At 37.3% G+C, this 20,036-nt stretch overlaps 2 protein-coding genes across 4 annotated transcripts in view; one reads left to right on the top strand and one right to left on the bottom strand.

Annotated features, from left to right (window-relative positions):
• The window catches only part of CMSS1 (cms1 ribosomal small subunit homolog), a 414,201-nt gene that overhangs the window by 379,956 nt on the left and 14,209 nt on the right, over positions 1-20,036 (bottom strand). The gene's annotated exons all lie outside the window — the stretch shown is intronic.
• FILIP1L (filamin A interacting protein 1 like) overlaps positions 1-20,036 on the top strand; it is a 342,434-nt gene that overhangs the window by 316,120 nt on the left and 6,278 nt on the right. Inside the window, exon 6 of one of the 2 annotated variants that reach the window (XM_078146651.1) lies at positions 535-3,310. In XM_078146651.1, the coding sequence (XP_078002777.1) occupies positions 535-3,310 (2,776 nt within the window). Of the gene's footprint in view, positions 1-534; positions 3,706-20,036 lie in introns of those variants that run through there. The other variant, XM_020978329.2, reaches the window with a different exon arrangement.

Below are 20,036 nucleotides of genomic sequence, written 5' to 3'. Positions count from 1 at the left end.
CTTAAGCTAAAGCCCTCAGATGATGGTCTCCAGGCTAAAACGGCATCATCCTTATTCACAGATTCTCTTCCCCCTCCAGCATTCTTTGGAAACCAAAACTATTATCAGGTAAGAGCACCAAGCAAGCATCTAAACTTGTTATCTAGGTTCCCCGCCCCTCCAAAAAAATAAAGTATCCATAGAATCATAGAATTTTAGGTGGAAAAGGGCCACCTTTTTTTTTTAGGTGGCCATCACTTTCAACTCTATCACTTACACACCCCCAAATATTTGCCAGATGAAGAACTGAGGCCAGAGAAGCTAAAGGACTTGCCCAAGATAACAAAGCTAGTAAGTAAGTCTAGGAGGCAGGATGGGAAGCCAGGTCTTCTTGATTCAAAATCCCACACCCTATTTATTTACACACCGAACTGTCTTCCAAATATTGTCCTTTAGCCAGTGATGTCGATTTCCAAAATTACAGAATGATTAACTACGCCCAAACAATCCACTAAAGCAAAAGTAGTAAAACAGAATGCACTTTGTGTTTTTCAGATTTAAAAAGCTAATAGACCAAGAAACAGACTACCACAAACAAAGAGAACAAGAGAACAAGAAGAAGGTCTCCGCACTCAAGGAGGAGCTGACCAAACTGAAATCATTTGCTTTGATGGTTGTGGATGAACAACAGAGGCTCACTGAACAGCTCAACCTACAGAGTCAGAAAATCCAAGACTTGACCACGACTGCTGAGCAAGCACACGAGAAACTGGCCGTTGCTGAAGCCAAAGTTCAGGAAGAAGAGCACAAGGCAAGCAGGCTAGAAAGAGAACTGCAAAGACAAACCGAGGAGCTCCACAAGGGCCAGGAAGCAATAATGGCCAAACTCACCAATGAGGACAGCCAAAATCGGCAGCTCCGGCTAAAACTAGCAGCACTCAGCCGCCAAATTGATGAGCTGGAGGAGACAAATAGGTCTTTACGAAAAGCAGAAGAAGAATTACAAGAAATAAGAGAAAAGATCAACAAGGGAGAAGGTGGTAATTCCAGCATCCTGGCAGAAGTGGAAGAACTCAGGAAAAGAGTACTAGAAATGGAAGGCAAAGATGAAGAGCTCATAAAAATGGAAGAGCAGTGCCGAGATCTCCACCAAAGGCTGGAAAAGGAGACATCCCAGAGTAAGGACTTTAAACTGGAGGTTGACAAACTCAACAAGAGGATTATGGATTTGGAAAAACTGGAAGATGCCTTCAGCAAAAGCAAGCTGGAGTGTCACGCTCTGAAATGCAATCTAGAAAAAGAAAAGATGACAACAAAGCAATTGTCTCAAGAACTAGATGGTTTAAAAGTGAGACTCAAAGAGTTGGAAACCATTGAGAATAAGCTGGAGAAGACAGAATTCACCCTAAAAGAGGATTTAACTAAACTGAAAACACTGACAGTGATGCTGGTTGATGAACGGAAAACGATGAGTGAAAAAATGAAGCAGACGGAAGATAAGCTACAAGCTGTTACATCTCAGCTTCAAGCAGAACAAAGTAAAGTGACATTGGTAACTGAAAAGTTAATTGAGGAAAGCAAAAGAGCGCTAAAGTCCAAAACGGATGTGGAGGAAAAGGTATATAATGTGACCAAAGAGAGGGATGAACTGAAAATCAAGCTTAAAGCAGAAGAAGAGAAAGGAAATGATCTCTTGTCAAAAGTTAACATTCTGAAAAAGAGACTCCAATCATTAGAAGCTATTGAGAAAGATTTTCTCAAAAACAAATCAAAACAAGAGACTGGTAAGTCGACAATAGCTGTACACCAAGAAAACAATAAGATTAAAGAGCTTTCCCAAGAGGTGGAGAGGCTGAAGCATAAATTAAAAGACATGAAAGCTATTGAAGACGATCTCATGAAAACAGAAGATGAATATGAGTCTCTTGAGAGACGCTATGCTAATGAAAGAGACAAGGCTAAATTTCTATCGGAGGAGCTTGAGGATGTTAAAATGGAACTTGCTAGGTACAAGTTAGCAGAAAAGACAGAGTCCAGTCAGGAACAGTGGCTTTTCAAAAGGCTTAAAGAGGAAGAAGCCAAGTCTGGCCACCTCTCAAGGGAGGTAGATGCATTAAAGGAGAAAATTCATGAATATATGGCAACTGAAGACTTAATATGTCACTTACAGGGTGACCATACAATTCTACAAAAGAAACTCAATCAACAAGAAAACCGAAACAGGGACTTAGGAAGAGAGATTGAAAACCTCACTAAAGAATTAGAAAGGTATCGGCATTTCAGTAAGAGTCTCCGACCCAGTCTTAATGGAAGAAGATTTTCTGACCTTCAAGTATTTTCTAAAGAAGTCCAAACTGAACCAGCAGACAATGAACCTCCTGATTACAAAAGTCTCATTCCTTTGGAACGAGCTGTAATTAATGGGCAGTTATATGAGGAAAGCGATAATGAGGATGAAGAACCCAATGATAATGAGCCAACAGTGTCCTTCAAATGTAACTCATCTACTGCACATCCGGTCAACAGGAAGTTATGGATCCCCTGGATGAAATCCAAGGAAGGTCATCCTCAGAATGGAAAAATACCAGCCAAGCAGAATGGAAGTTATGTGCAACCTGGGGATTTGGTCCTAAGTCACACACCTGGTCAACCTCTTCACATAAAGGTTACTCCAGACCATGGGCAAAATACAGCCACTCTTGAAATCACAAGTCCTACTACAGAAAGTCCTCACTCTTATACAAGCACTGCAGTGATACCCAATTGTGGTACTCCAAAGCAAAGAATAACCATTATTCAAAATGCCTCCATAACACCAGTAAAGTCAAAAACCTCTACTGACAGCCCCATAAACTCAGAGCAAGGCACATCCCCTATTACCATGGCTACCTTTGCCAGAGCACCAACCCCAGAATCCTGTGGCTCTATAACTCCCGAAAGGACAATGTCTCCCATTCATGTTTTGGCTGTAACTGGTTCAGCGAGCTCCCCAGAACAGGGACGGTCCCCAGAGCCGGTGGAGATAGGTGCCAAGCACACTGTCTTCAGAGTTTCCCCAGAGAGACAGTCAGCGTGGCAGTTTCAAAGGTCAAACAGCAATGGTTCAAGTGTGATAACTACTGAGGATAACAAAATCCACATTCACTTAGGAAGCCCTTACATGCAAGCTGTGGCCAGTCCTGTGAGGCCTGCCAGTCCTTCAACTCTGCCACAAGATAACCGAACTCCGGCCCTAATTAATGGAACAGCAGGCAAAGCGACAAATAAAGTCACCAGCAGTATTACTATCACACCAACGGCCACTCCCCTCCCTCGACAATCACAAATTACAGTAAGTAATATATATAACTGACCCCTCATCATCATCATCCACACTGACATTCTTATAAGGAACTTACCCCCCTCCCCTTTCTTCTTACCTCTCTCCAAATTAAAAAAAAACAACAACTGAACTTTTACTTTGGGAGAGATTTGTGCATGAACTGTACAAGAATATATAAAACTAACTAAGTTTTGCCTGCATAGTCATATCAAGTGTGCACTTACTGTATATCGTTTGTTTTTTGTTTTTTCCATTTACCTACCTGTATGGAAAATATTTAGTCTGCACTTGTATAAATGCATCTTTATGTATTTCATTTTCCATAACTCACATTAATTTTGACTGCAATTTGTCTTGGTGAAATATTTTAACATTATAAAACAGTAAATAATTTGTTATTTTTACCATTGCTTGCTGGATTTTCTTTTGGTCATCTTGTGTTATATTTTTGCATGTACATCAGAATTTTATTTTACATTTAAAAGTGTCTTTTAATTCTACCCTTTAAAACAAGACCTACTACCCATTTGCTTTTGAATATCCACACTAAAAGAAGGGGATGAATGGCACAAACATCTCCAAAGAACAGATAGTCTAGCATGTGTTTCTATTTCAATTTAGAATTATTTTATGTAAGCTATTGTTAAAGTTGATTTGCATACTCTGAGCCCCAAATGAGGATAGGAACCACTATCTTTGAAAAATAGGTCTATGACCGGCCAAAAAATTGAAAGTTTTCTAAGGGCAACTAAGGGTTTATTAATTTTCTATGACTCTTTTAAAAATACAAAAAGAAAAAAAATCCAACCTATACTGTCAGCTATTGTCACGTAACAAGCTTTGTGCTTAGAACAGTTACTGAACCAGTTTCAAAGAAGACATAGTGTAACTCTGTTCCAATTCAGTGCACAAAAGACTTGAGGTTTTTTCCTTGATACCACACCTCTAATAACTAGATTATACTCAGCTTATGTCATAAGTTTGTTTTTGTTTTTAATTTCAACAAGAAAATAAAAGCCAATGATACTCAGAATGAACTCACTTGAGGGAAAAAAGAAAAGTGCATAGAGTGATTACATACATAACCTGAACTGATTCTTCTTTAGTTACCAGTTGTGGCCTTTATAATTTAAAAGGAACTGGTCCATTCAAATTCCTAAAGTATTTTGAGCCTGGATTATAGGATTTATCGATCGGTCCAAAGACTGAATGAAACTTTTGGGAGACCCACTGCATGTTGTGAGTTACTGAATTAGACTGAGTTCCAAGACAAATCAGCCCATCACCTCTTTCCTTTTTCCAGCTAAAACCACTATATTAATTCAATGAGGTCAGTTTTCATAGTCCCACATTTGTAATAGTTCATCTCATCACTCTTAACTGTGAGAAGTATTTAAAAATAAAACCAATCTTCCTCCCTTCATAAGCATCCTCTGCTTTTTCTGTATAATCAATTATTACAGGACTATAAAGCTAAGGTTTTGTTGACAGAAACACCTCCATGGTGATGAACTCCAACACCAACTTCACAGGATTGCATCATTATCCAGTGAGTTTGGCAAAAATCAGAGTCTGGCGATGCATGGAAAAGCTTGTGTTTAGACACATTTATCTTGGGAACCAGCAGTGACCTAGCTAGGAGGAAAGATACTACACAATACATAACAGTTTAAAGGAGTTTTAGTCATTTTAAATTTTAAATAAAACCTTTTAAAGAAATTACACATAAAGTCTTAGTCTTAAAAGACAGGCATTATTTACTAGCATCAACTAAAATCATTCCATACTCAGCCTCTGAACTTCTGAGAGTTTCAGAGTTCTTAACTGCCATGTTCCTTAAATAATTATATCTACTTCAACAGCAGCCACAAGAAGTTAAATGCCTTGTGTTTGAGAGAGATGACTGGTCAGTCACAACTCAAAGAGGCAGCAGAAAGAACTCAAGAACATCAGGGCTTTGTACTGCAGTCTCTTATGCCCTAAGCTATATCCATTACTACATGGAATCAGTGTCTACTACAATGTGAAGCTAAATATTTACTTAAGACTAAAGGACTGAAAAAAAAAAGACTAAAGGACTACAGAGTTTTCACCATGATGACATTTCTCTGTGCCAATGCCCATGGTTCCAAAGCACTAACTGTCTTTTTGTCATCCTAGATCAATTCTTCTGTAGCCAACCAACCCAAGTGTTAATCTCAAATCTGAAGAAAACAGCTTTTTCAGAGTTACTTTCTTTCAGAGGGATTTCTCTACCAGAAAGACATTAGACTTATTTTAGTTCACACTTTAAAAACAACATAAAATTTCAGGCATACTAACAGATTAACAGATCTTTCCTAAGTTTGTTTGTTTTTCAACTTCCCCTAAACTGAATATATAGCAAAGACCTTTAATGACTTACGAAAAATATCTCCCATTTTTTAAACCTCTAAATAATTAATTTTTCCTACAAAATCATCTATGTATAGCTGGATCTTGAAGTAATAAAAGTATAAATCACTGTTTAGACTATCAAAAACATTAAGCACCTCCTACCTTTCAATATAGGATAATTTCTCATTTAAAAAAATTGCACTTTTGTTATTCAAAGGAAAAAAAACATTTACAGTGTTACATGAGGGTGTGTTATAAGCTCAAGGGTAGAAAATGCCCCCTCTCATCTTAATACATTAAAGGACTCATTTCCTATTCCCCAGTGTATTCTCCTTGCACCATCCCAGGCACATATCCCTTTAAGCAGAACTAAGTTTTGTAGTGTTTTCCTCTCACATACTACCAATTAACAGCTATTCATAATTTTAAAATATGTTGTCTGACTCCTGAAAAATGTGTGAGTGTGTGTGTGTGAGAATAAAAATGAAACAGCTCTGATAAGGGTACTGTAACAGAGATTGTTAGATAATTTAACTAACTTAAATAGAGAAAAGCTTGTAAAATTCTGTCCCTTTTCTTATGCTGCAGGATTTTCTGTCCACACGAACAACAAAAAGATGGCATGGGGGTAGGACATAAAACGAAATCGTCTCCCCATTCTGAGGTCTCCTCTTCCTCCCACCCAGTTAGCCACTCCTAAACTTCTAAGGGCTAAAAACATCTCACAGGTCATGCAAAGATGATGATGGGTTCTGAAATATCTAGTCACGAAAAACATAACCATATACTTTAGAAGTACATACTTATGGTTAGGTTTTAAAAAGCCATAAAAGAAAATTGTATCTTTCTTCACTTGAAAATATATTTCTTTGTATTGGTGCCATATGGAAGATTTCTACCTTCCCTCATCTTTTTATATATTTAATAAACATTTATTAAATGCCTACTATATTCCAGGTACTTTGTTAAGCACATGGGATAAAAAGACAGGCATAAGACAATCTCTGCTCCGAAGGAGCTCCCAGTCTAATCGGAGGGAAAACATGTCCACAACTATGTGCAAACAAGAGATACAGGATAAACTAAAGGTGAAGAACAACCAAGGGAAGGTGCCAGCCTTTAGTGGGATCAGGAAAGGCTTCCTACAGAAGGTGGGATTTTGGCTGGGATTTGAAGGAAGTCAGGGAATCAACAAGGCAGAAAGGGAGAGAATGCCAGGAATGGGGAACAGGTGGTGAAAACGTATGGAGTCAATAGATGGAGTGTCTTGTGTGAGGAATGAAAAGCAGCCCAAGGGTCACTTGATCTTGATCAAAGAGTGAGAATGAATAAGTTTTAAGAAGACTTCAAAGGAGAAGCAGGTTATAAAGGGTATTGCACTACAAACAGGATGCTCTATTTGATGCTCAAGGTGACAGGGAGACAATGGAGTTTATTGAATAGGGGAGGTGAAACAGTCAGACCTAAGCTTTAGGAAGATTACATGATAGCAATAAATGGTGGATGGACTGTGCTGGAGAGAGGCTTAAGGCAGGGAGACCAACCATAAAGCTATTATAATAGCCCACAAGCATGAGGTACTGAGGACCAGCAGCAAGTGGCAAGAGTGTCAGGGGAGGAAAGGAGGCATGTGGGAGAAATATTAGAAATGTAAAATCAACAGAACTTGGCAACAGATTGGCATCACAGAAGAGACACAGAAATCAGGATGGCATGGCCAGAGGTAGGAGGTAGCATCAGGAAATCTTTAAGTAGAAAAGCAAAACCAGTCAAGGAAGATAGTGTTGGGTAAGGTTGACTATGTTTTTTCAAGTGAAAAACAAAAAGGATCTTAAAAGATATAAAGGAGATTATTTTTATATTAAAATGAAATGGCATCACTTTTTTCAAATTCTAGATTCCATTTAGGCCCAAATTTTAATTTCCCCACAATTCAAAGTCTCAGACCCTAAAAATCTTTTTGGACTGGTTTGCTAGATTTCATAGTATTCTTCCTTCACTAAAGTACTGAAAGATGTTTAAAATCCAAATAAATTGAGAGGATTTTTTTTCTTAACTTACGTTTGTTTATTGATAATTTAATGACAATTCTCAAGATTACTTACTGGAGACAACCTGCACTATAGCAAATCCAGGACGGGGCATCAATAATCTAAAATCCCAATTCACGTTTCTTTAAATAGTTGTCTTTCAACCTGGCTATAGGACTACTGAAACTTAAATCCCCTCTATCATTTGAATTTACGAATTACTATACTTGAGATGGGCTTGAATATATACTTCAACACTGTTTTACCACAGTTGGCTAGTCTTAACTTTGTGAATTCCAGTCCAACTTACGTTACAAGTGAAAAGGAGTGAGGCAGTCTCAGTTTTAGCCTCTAATGGCTACTTGGTACTCCATCACAAAACCACTATGGGGACTGGCACAGCTGGTAATTCTTACTGCTCTGACCTCATGGACTAGAGCCCAATAATGAGCCCAAGACAGTTAGGATGGGATTGAAAGTGGTCAACAGTTGTAGAATACTATGCAGCAGTAGAAAACTATGCAGTTTAGACCCCATCCCTGGTCTAAACCAAGAGTATTCCTAGAGTCAAATCAATCAGTGAGGATTTATTAAGCCCCAACTATGTGCCAGTCACTATGCTAGGATCTCTAGATAAACAAAAATATAAAACAACACTTCCTCATAAGTAATTTACATTCTATTAAGGGACATAACATATACATGTCATCAGGCAAATAAACACTTGTTAAGTACCTACTCTATGTCAGGCACAGTGCTAAGCACTGGGGATACAAAAAAATGTAAAAGACAGTCTGCAGTGAAGGAGCTTACAATCTAATGGAGGAGACAATAGGCAAAAATAACTGTACAAACAGGCTACTTACTGGAGAAAGTGGAAATAACAGAGCAAAGGCACTAGAACTAGGAGGGATCCAGTATACAAAATATAAACAAAATAAATACAAGGCAATTTTTTCAGGCAGGGCAAGAAGAGCTGAAGGAATCAGGAAAGGAGAAAAGGTGATGCTTGAGCTGAGGTTTGAAGGAAACGAATAAAGAAAACATTCCCACTACACCTTCAACACTACAATGCTACAAGTGAGGACACATACTCAGAGCTGAAAGGGACTTTGGAGGACATATAAACCAATGCCCTCATTTTACAGATGAAACTGGTTTACATGGATCAGATTTCTAGATAACCACTTCTTTGATTATTTCATTATATAGCAACCTAAAGAAAAGTTAAAATAAATTCACTCTGCTTCCAAAGTCTGTAAAGACAGCTGTTCTGACCCACCCTAACTCCAAAGAAACAAACTACTGGTATTTTTTTTCACAATAATACTCAATTCTCAATCTCTAGGAAAGAGCAGGACCAGGAAGCCAGAAGAGACATAAGTACTCATTCATATAGGAGTCACTAAAATGTTTGCTAATTGTAACAAGGATTACATCACTGAACTTGAAGAAACTTAAGTTAAACAAACACTCCCCTCTAAACAAGGAGGGAAAATGTTGATTTTAGACATTTAGACTTGAATCATTTAGCAATTTTTCTCATTTACAAAGAAAAAAGCAAAGTACTTTGTATGTAATAAGGATTTAATAAATGATTTCTCATTAATTCATTCACTTTTCATCCAAAAAATTCTCTTTGGCTTTGAAAATGGCAGAGACAAAAGGAAGATCAGGATAACGTTGCTGTTCAGTCACTTCCATGTTGTCTGATTCTCCATGACATCATTTGGGGTTTTCTTGGCAAAGACACTGGAATCGTTTGCCTTTTCCCTTTCCAGCTCATTTTACAAATGAGAAAACTGTGGCAAACAGGTTTAAGTGACTTGCCCAGGGTGATACAGCTTTTAAGTGTCTGCGACAGAATTTGAACTCAGGTCTTCTTTGACTCCAGGTCCAGCACTCTATCCGCTGCCACCTAGCAGCCCTCAGAAAAATGAGTGAATTATTAAACCAGTAGAGATCTAGATCTACCTATAAAATAATCAGTAAAAGTAAAGGTTATGAAACCATATGGGCCTAAGTACAGTATAGCATTAAAAGTGATTAGTGAAATACCTAAGGTACAATGAATGTATGGATAGTTTTAAAGAGAAAGAGATCTGCCTTATCTGTCCTTGAAAAAGCCACATAAGCTGCTAACAGGAAAAACACCTTTGCAACATGGTGGCTAACACAGAAATGCAAGTTTAGTTCACAGAGATTTACAAGTTTTAGAAACAAGAGGCTCATTCTAGAGGCATAAGTACTGGTGTTTAGTACTTGTATTCCAACATTAGAAACTTAAACTTGACAGTGTTATTTACTCCTGAGTGTTATTATTTGCATCTTCAGTCAGAAACTAAGCTGCAACAATCATCTGTGGCTATTAACTGGTTAGAAAATGGTGCCAAGGATGCCAAAACCAACTACTGCCACAAGGCAGCTAGCTTTGCTGGGTTCCAAAAACTGCCCCATCTAATCTGGGTTGAGTCGTTTCACAAGTAAGAACAGAAGGCAGATAAGCAAATTCACCACCATTGTGGGGGAAGGGGGTTGTACAATAACTGGAAACTTGTGCCCTATTAACTGGGGCTATCTGTGATATCATCATTGAAGGGCAGAAAATGTGACCAAGGCAAGATGGTGACTGGGTTAGACACCTTCTACACAGTTACCTAAGCAAATGCTATGATGCTAGTCTATGGAGCTGAGCTTCCAGGATAAACACCTTATAACTGGCAAAGTCCCACTAAGGAAAAATATGGAATATTCAGGTTATTAGAAGAGTACAATTAGGAGTAGTTTGGGAGCTGTGCTAAATGCATTGCCTATGTTAACTACCCCTACCATCACTTCATATGACACGTGAGTGACCTTGTTAAGCCACCAGGAACACATATTTCTGGGGAGTCTAGCACGTCATATACATCAAAATAATGCCACAAATCATCTGAGAATGAGTATGATTGAAAAGGCAGATTTCCATCTGAATTTTGAGGGGATGTTATAAGTCAGTCTACAAAAAACATGACCAATTTGCTACTTGTCTATCTGCTATGGTCTAGATTCCGTCCTGATTCTATTAGTTCGAATGAATGAGGCAGAGTTCTAAATAAGGAAGTAACATATTTTATTAACTTTAAATATCATCTAAATCAGGGACGGTTAACCTGAGGTCCCTGAACTTTTTAAATATACATTTCTGAATTTTACTATAATTTATTTCCTTTATAATCATGTATATTATGTTATGCATCTAAAAACATTATTCAGAGAAGGGGTCTACAGGCTTTACCAGACTGCCAAAGGGGGCCATGAGACAAAAAAGGTTAAGAATTTCTGATCTAAATCAATTAAACTATTTACATTTTAAAACACAAATTACCACTATAACTATGCCCAACTGTATAGTACTCCCTCTGTCTCAACTCTTTCTCTGCGTTGGCATAAACATTTTTTGAGATTTAAGTCAATGAGACTCTTGTCCCATTTCCGCTTTCACTTTCTTTCATTTTATATAATTTTCTATTTCTTTACATTCTTCATGCTTGTCATTAATTACATTATAATATTTCAGAAAGGTATATATTAAAATACCTACAGTTATATAAAAAGGAATTCCACTTTAAAACTTTTTAGACAGAAAGGGAAAGATGTTCCATTGAATTATCACACAAATCCTTCTTCCTGTACTTCAGCGTTTTTTCTTTCCTGCATAAAAATCACTTTGCAAGAAAATTTTTGCAAGCCAGAGGAAAATATAAGCAGAGGAAAACATTTTAGAAGCTTGAGTGGAGGCAGGAACTACCAGGTGTTATGTGTACAGCTCTAACTCTGCCAGATGGAATTAGACCTCAACTATTCCACCCTCTTCTGGTCAGTAGGAAACAGAATCCCCCGAGAGATTCTCCTTTAACTAGAATTCAAGGATCGCTAGGAGTCTTTGCAGTAAAAAATAGTCTCCTTAAATTCTTGATATTTGATGGAGATGCAGATGATGCCTGGAAGCTCTCATTCTTACTCAGCTCCCCTGCCTCAACTCTAGAAAATAAATCCACCCACTTCAGCCCAGCTTCTTCAAATTAATTCCTTGTGTCACCTCATGTCCCTAGGCCTGTTTTCCTATCTGTAAAATGACCATGTTGGACTAAATGATTTCTAAGCTTCCTTCCGGTTTGAAAATTTCATGATTTTTGATCCTGTGTTTCTTGGGAACTGTTCAGAATACAATTATAAAGCATGTGGCAAAAGTTAGTTCCTAAAGGAAAAGGAAGGAATATGGACTTTGCCTCTCACCCTTGCTTACAGAAGTCAATCTGGGATAGAAATGGTTAAAAAAAACACACTTCTTAAAATACATTTAAAGCCACTTTCATTTAAATAAGCCCTAAGTTCCTTTCCTTCTGCTGGACCCTTTACATTTTTTCAAATTTAGTCAAGAATGGAAAAATCCAGAGCTTGCAGCTACATAGCACCAGGCATCCTATCAACAGTCAAAATTATACAGTTAGGAATGCTCAGAGAGCTCAACAAACTAAATGAATAAACAACCTAAGTGCTTTATAATTTGATAATATGATAGCAAAGAATCCACATGGTATTACTTAAGGAATATCTCAGGAGTTATTCCATCAGGTCTTTAGATGAATGGATGTTATAAAATGTTACTCTGATGTGAACTTTGGTATTAAAGGCTCCCCTCCTGGGTATAATAATACTTTTTCAAAAACTCATTTTAAAAATCATAAACTGACTAAGATTTTGTGACCTCCCTTAAGGCAATACCTTGAAAAACTGAAATGGATTTCTTAATGTAAGTCTTTCAATAACCCAAATGTCCCTGTTGTATTATTCTTCTCAGACTAAAAGACTTAGTTGGGTTTTTTTTGTTTTAAGAAAAATCCTACCAATTCATATACATACATATATACATACAGATATATATATATATATATATATATATATATATATATATATATACACAACACACACATATGTGTGTGTGTGTGTTTATGTTCAGGTAACTAATGATATAGTAAAGTGGCCACATAACTGCATTGTCATAAGAACCCATCTCTCTCTTTGTCCTCTTTCTTTCCTTTCTTTATAGGTCTCCATCACTCTTTATAATTTTGCCCTTCCTAAGTCCTGAGTCTCCAATCAATTAATAAATACTTATTAAGTGGCTATTATGTGTTATGTGTCTGGCACTGGGCTATTTGCCGGAGATTCAAGGAAAGGCAAAAGACAGTAAGTAGTCCCTGCTCTTGGGGACCTCACAATGTAAAGTGCCAAACAACATGCAAATAATTATGTACAATCGAGCTATATTTAGAATAAATTGGAAATAACCAACAAGACAAGGCACTAGAATTCATGGAGATCCAGAAAGGCTTACAGTAGAAAGCAGAATAACCCTACAGTTGATGCAACTACTAGACAGCTACTCGCTCAAAGCTCTCCTACAGTTACACAAACTTTGTGGTTCTCAAATATTAATTCATTTATAATACTCTTTATCGAAGATAGTAGAGAAACTGGCTCTGCACACTGGCTTCTCATTCTACCATGTGAAAAGTTTGATGAGCTATACAGAGAAGAAAGCTACAGCACAGGTTCCCTAACCACTTTTGTATCACGAACCACTTTGGCAGTCTGGTGCAATCTATAGACCCTTTATCAAAACAATGTTGTTAAACAGATAACACAATACGCATGGGATTACAAAGGAAACCAATTATATTGACATACAACTATTATTTTAAAAAATAGTTCCTGGGTCCTAGGTAAAAGAACCCTAACCTACTAACTGGTCTTCCTGCCTCAGCTCTCTCCCCACTCCAATGCATCCTCTACCCAGCTGCCAAAGGGACTTCTAATCTTAAGTCTGTCTGACCATACAGCCCTCCTGTTCGATAAGTTCCAATGGGATACCTGTGATCCCCAGGATCAAATATTAAATCCTCTGTTAGCAATTAAAGTTGTATATAACTTGGTCCCTGACTATTTTCTAGTATGTTTACATGTTACTCCATTTCCATGAACTCTGACTGAGCTACACCGACCTATTTGTAGTCTCGTCTCTCACCTCCCTGCCTTTGCATTTCTTGTCCCCATGCCTGGAAGGCTTTTTCCTCCAACCTCTCTAACTTTTTTAAATTCCCTGACTTCCTTCAAGATTCAGCTCAAAGTCAAACCTTCTTCAGGAGGCCATTCCCGGTCTTCCTTCTCCCCCAACACCTGCTAATGGCCTCCCTTTTCAGATTAATTCTATCTACTGTGTAGACATCTTGTATACACCTTGTATCTTAAATGTAATTATAGACAAGTTGTCTTCTCCATTAGAATGTATGATCCTTGAGTAGAATTTTCTCCTATTTCTTTGTGTCTCTAGCACTTAGCACAAATACTAAGTGCTTAATAAATACCTGAAGAATGATTAGTTAGGCTCTGAATATCCAACTTCAGGTGCTAACTAAAAGCTACATTATGGGTTGTTTTGTTTTGTTTTCATGGAGATAAATTATTCCACAAGAAAATGCTATTTCAAAGGTCAGGCTACATGGAATAATACTGGTCATTGACTACATATTTCCCAGTATTATAAATCAAAACATACTGAAAAAGTATGTCAACATTGCCACTTTTCTTAAGGCAACTTCCAGTAATATGACTATTCTCCAACATTTGTGGGTTAAAATTTTTTTCCTCCTAAAAAACTGTCTTCGATTTCAAAAGGGGCCCTTAATGTTTCAATTTAAATTTTAACCAATCTAATAATCCAACTCTTGCTAAGTTAGCTCAACTGGGAAAAATGTTAACAATAGAAACTAAAGTTAGCTTGTAAATAACTTCATATCACAACGTAGTTCACAATACAATATCCATCCAGAGGCCTGGCATTTCCCACGAGGATGTGGATATGGCATCGTGCCTACCTGAGCAAGCTCAGGAAAATGTGTATTAACACAATAGTCTAGTCCTACTTAAAGCCATTTGAATGAAAACTTATTTCAGAAGCTATATTGCAGGAAATACTACCTGTTTCAAGGAAATCTCTCTATTCAATGATTTTTAGATATCTCTATAGAGCAAAGAATACTGGGAGAGCAACAGCCTAATAATTTTGTTTAACTCAAACCCAGACGTTCTGTGATACTAACAGACGAAGTAAAGAGGGAGAACTGGATTTTAGGAACTACTCCATTCTTACTGCATATCCCTCCTAAGGTACTATGGAATCTCCCAAGAGAGTGAAGGTTTACACAATGGCTACACTACCCAAACACAATGGTAAAGATGCCAGGCACACCATGGGAAAGTTTCAGCATTTGCTGCAATGCATAGCAAGAGCCTTACACTGTAGTTGTAGATGGACTCTCTCGAGCCAACCCTACAATATTCTCATCACCAAGCAAATAAAAAAGAAAATTATAACTCCAGGAGTTTCTCTTTGGGTTAGCTGTACTTGTACCAGCTAGTTAAGTTTTTCAGAGTTCTACCAATTAAAAAAATAAAGTCAGGCTTTGCAGAGATTCATGAGCACTAGTGCAGGGGCCCATATAAATGTAGCCCTCTTGTTTTCTGGGCTAAATTAACAGGAAATAGGAGAAGAAACCAGCAACACATAAAAAGGGACACTTCACCCTGGAAACCAAAGCAGGCTTCAGCAACACTGCACCAATGTGAAAAACATTTTAGTCCCCTTGTGTGGTGTGCTACTTTTGACCTCAAGTCCAGTTACAAATCGTGAGCAGGGGAAAGGTTTCTAAATGAGACCATCCCCATGGCTATCCTAACCCAAAAATCTGGAGTTAAGAGATGGCAAATACGTTTAGGAACCGAGTTCCTTCTTGGAGTCTGAAAATATTCCAATTGATAGGAGTGATACACAATTACTCTAAGTTTAACTGTGAGGCTGCAATTGTGAAACACTCTAGGAGTTTGAGAACTCTGCCTTTATCAGCAGTGAAAGCCACAAGCATACGAGGAAGTTGCTAATTCATTTTTCTCACAAACAAGCAAACAAAAGGGCTGAGTTACATATTTTAATAACAGCTGACATTTATACAGTGATTTGTAGCCAGAAAGCATTTTACATACATTATCTCATTTCATCTTCCTAACAATTGTAAGAAGCAGATATTCAATTGAATAAGAACCTATTTACACACAAGGCACAGTGAACTGGGTATCTGGGACACAAAAACGAAAAACAATTATATATTCGCTTCCAAATAATTTAAAAGTAAAAGCATGAATCAAATGTTAAGTCTAGGTCTTGTATATGCAAATACAATGAATGAAAAAGTCCTACTCAAAAATCTCTTACATTCTCATTGGGAGGACAAGAGTGCACATATAAGTGTATAACGAATAAACAGAATGAGGATAAATATGAAATAGTTAAATATGAGATAGTCTGAGAAGGAAATGCATCATTATGTTCACTTTATAAAACAGGTAAATGAGTTTAAGTGACTTGCCCATGGTGCCACACAGATAACAATGAGGCAGACTTGGCTTAGAATTCAAGCTTCACAAGTTACTTTCAATTAACCTGAAGTAGTATTTTCACAAAAGGCATGCCTGGAGCAGTATCAGTGTTACTCTTTGTAAATGTGCTACCTACCCCATGAATAGCAATGAGATTATTCCAAAGACTATGGATACTGTAGGGATTAAAAAACACTGAGCTGGCCTCTCCTGGAAAAATGTGCACACACCACTCATTGTTTAGAGAAAGATTTACTCTTTAAGATGGCAGTGTATCAATTAGTTCAGGGCAAGCAAACCTCTTCTACCAAAAGGCTATCCAGCACACAGAAAGGAGATAACAAATGTAAAATGTTATTGTATGTGATTGTATGTGAATGTATTAGCTTTCTTCCCTTTTGTACTTGTACACCCCCAACATCATGACAGGTTGGAGACAATCACCATGCAAATGTAGCTCCATCAAATTTAAAAGCCAATGTGCCTACAGGTGGGTTAAATAGGTACAACCTGAAAAGTCTCTTGTCTAGTGAACCAAGAACATATGCAACTATAAAAATATAACTAAATCTGAATGTCAGTTTTTCCAAGGACTCTTTCTAGAAACCTAGAGAAGCCACTTTATTTTGTTGTTACTAGGTGGCACAGTGGATAGAGTGCCAGGTCTGGAGTCAGGAACACTCCTCTTCCTTCGTTCAAATCTGATCTCAGACACTTACTAGCTGTGTGACCCTGGGCAAGTCACTTAACCCTGTTTGCCTCAGTTTCCTAAGCTGCAAAATGAGCTGGAGAAGGAAATGGAAAACCACTCCAAGTATCTTTGCCAAGAAAACCCCAAATGGGGTCATGAAGAGTAGGAAATGACAGAAAACAACTGAACAACAATAGCAAATGACCAATTGTCACAGAATGTGCTTGGAATATTTTAAAGGATGTTAGAGCTACTTTGGTCCAAGAAGTTATTCCTTCCACCTCCTCATTGTGCTATGATACTTCTCTGCAAGGACCTAAAGAGATAGAGAGATCTATGTTAACACTTCTTACTTCACTTTTCTTCAGCTAATGATGCAATTGAGAATGGAAGCCAAGTAGCTGGGGATGAGAGCAACTCAAGCATCAGTAATAAGGGAGGCTACCGTGTTCAACTTACTTCTGACCTTACTTCCCTATGACTGCACACCGACTAGCAAAAAAAATGGCATCTTGAAGGAGAATGTGGAAATGACCTACTTTTTCACCTACAGACTTTTTCTTTTTTCATACCAGGAGATTAGTGTGTCCCTAGTGACAAAATTGGAGTTGCTACAGAAACAATGAAGAGACTGAAAAAAAGTCAGAACTGGAGAGGCCCTTAGAGACCATCTAGTCCAATGTTCTTTTTCAGATGAGGGAGAAACATTTAAAAAACAGGAACTGCTGAAAATATGTTTTCAAATAAACTTTGGAAAATGGATAAGTAAAGCCATTAGGCCAAGCAGAAAACAGAAAGGGAATCTGAACTGCAAAAAGAACGTTATTACATGGACTAGAGGCAGAGCAAAAACCAAGGCTTGGGCATTCTGATTTTCCAGCGTAATGAAAAGCTAAAAGCCAATGTACTGTTTGGTTTCAAAAAAAATACATATTTTTACTTGCCTAGATTCCCCTCTTCCAAAGGAACTAGGGAGAGGAAACAAGGGATAAGGAAATAAATAAGGAAGATGAAACAAAGATGGGGAACTGAAATTAATAAAGAGGAACAGGCAATTCAAAGTTACTGGGGAAAAGAAATGCCAGATGGGAAAGGAGAGGAGGAAAGAAAGAGTGGGGAACCTTGAAGAAATGTATATCACACAACTGGAAAGAAAACCAAAAGGGAGAGGAGAATAGGAAGAAAAAAGCTGTAAAAGAAAAACTCGCATGTAGGAAAGGACACAAAGAAATAAAAAGCAAGCAAGGGTTCCAAGTTGTTTAAGGTTAGTATTTTAAATAAATTCTTTTACATACAATTATATTTCTCTGGCATGAAAAAAAAAAAGATTAGGAAGGAAATGAATGGATAGAACAGGGAGTGGATTAATTAGAGCCAGAGTTTATTCTTCTATTGTCCTCTGTCCATAGCTTAATCATAGTAGAAATAAAAATGAGGAGTAACTGGGGTTAGGAGGGAGGCAGATTAGTACATTTCCCTTTCCAGTCAAAGGCCTAGAAACCACAAAGGCATATTACATCATAATCTAAAAAGACCAAATTACTATAATCTTCACCTCAAAATTGGACCGCCCTTGAGCACAAATCATAACACTCAGGAACAGTGGGAATCTACTTAAAACCAAACGTTTTTTTCAGAAGGTTAATGGATATGATCTAATTACCTCATGGGTCTTCCAACTAGTTAACATTAGATAAATTATTTTAAACAGGAAAGATTCCTTCCAAAGGATTCTTTTCCCTGAAAAAGGGTTAGATTCTTGGTGACAAAGGCTTATTCTAAAAAGGAATGATAAGTTGAACAAAAAGAGAGAAAAAGATACAAAACAGTAGTCTAAATCCTTTAGGTCATTTGGCATGTCATGTTATCTTTTGATTTTTTTCCCCCCACCAACAACCGAATAGCAATGATTTTCCAGTTAGCAGTATATAAGAAAAAAGACAAGAAGAAAAATAACATTTTGAGGATTTTTTCCCCTCCATTTCAGGATTTTTTCTTTATATTACCAATCCAACAATTCAATTAAAAATATTAAATGCTTACTATGTATATGGCACAGTGCCAAGAGCTATAGTACATAAGAAGTTGGAATAAGGTCCAATTCTTGCACATGAATAACTTATAGTCTGCTTAGAACATGAGATAAACTCTGAAAACTAGAACCCAATCTACATAATGCTACATGAGAACTAAGGTAGGAATCAAAGGTTCTCCAAAGGTAGTGAGAGAAGGCTAAAGAAAGGAAGTGAATTTCAACAGGCACAAGATGGGAAGAAGGTATCCCAAACATAGAAAGCACTGTAAATAAAGACAAAGCATATATAGGGTGAGCAAACAGTACATTTGGGGGCTTAAAGAAAGGAAAAATCTGGTAAAAGCCAGAGTTAGATAGGGAATTATGAGTCCTATTGTTTCCAATTGTGCATTTTAAACAAAAATATAGAAAAGAAGGTCAACTAAACAATACATTGACCTAGATATTCCATAGCAAAGACACTGGATGAAGTCAGGAAGCTTGGAACACCTCTTACAAGCTGTGGTTAAGGTCAAATAGCACTGGATTTGGATTGAGTCAAACCAGAGGAAATAGGTTTGAATTCTAGTTCTTTCTGCTACTACTTGAGTGACCTTGAACAAGTTACTTAACATCTCTTGCCTCAACTTATTCCTCTGTGAAAAGATGGGGTTGGACTGGATGGTCTCTGATTTTTTTTTTTTACTGTTCTAAATTTTCTGATCTTATTAAAGGCCAAGATGACTGGGTCTTTCAAAGCCTCGTCTTGCTTAAAAACCTATGGCTAATGTTAAGTCTTATAGCAGTCCTTGAGCGTCAGTCCAAAGAAGCAGAGATTTTCAAAGAGTATCATCTTCTCTATAAAAGTTTACCATGCAGCTTCAAAAAGTTCAAAGCACTCTGAAGATCTGACTTCATTCAGAGTAAACAAATATTCTGACTCCAGTTCTTTAGCTCCTAGGCCTTATGCATTACCATCTATATGGGTAAATCACTTATCCTCTCTGAGATCGTCTCAGTTTCTTTACTTACAAAATGAGAGGGTTAAATAATATGACTTCTAGTCACACAAAGGACTATATATAAAAACTGGGCAACAGACATATACGAATCTTCAAAAAGTTTTATAAGTTTTATAGTTACATT

The sequence above is a fragment of the Phascolarctos cinereus genome, unplaced genomic scaffold (assembly GCF_003287225.1).
Source record: "Phascolarctos cinereus isolate Bilbo 61053 unplaced genomic scaffold, phaCin_HiC Scaffold_726;HRSCAF=1367, whole genome shotgun sequence".
Taxonomy (NCBI): Eukaryota; Metazoa; Chordata; class Mammalia; order Diprotodontia; family Phascolarctidae; genus Phascolarctos; species Phascolarctos cinereus.
The sequence above is the reverse complement of the archived record's forward strand: the minus strand, read 5'-3'. Positions and strand labels throughout refer to the sequence as shown.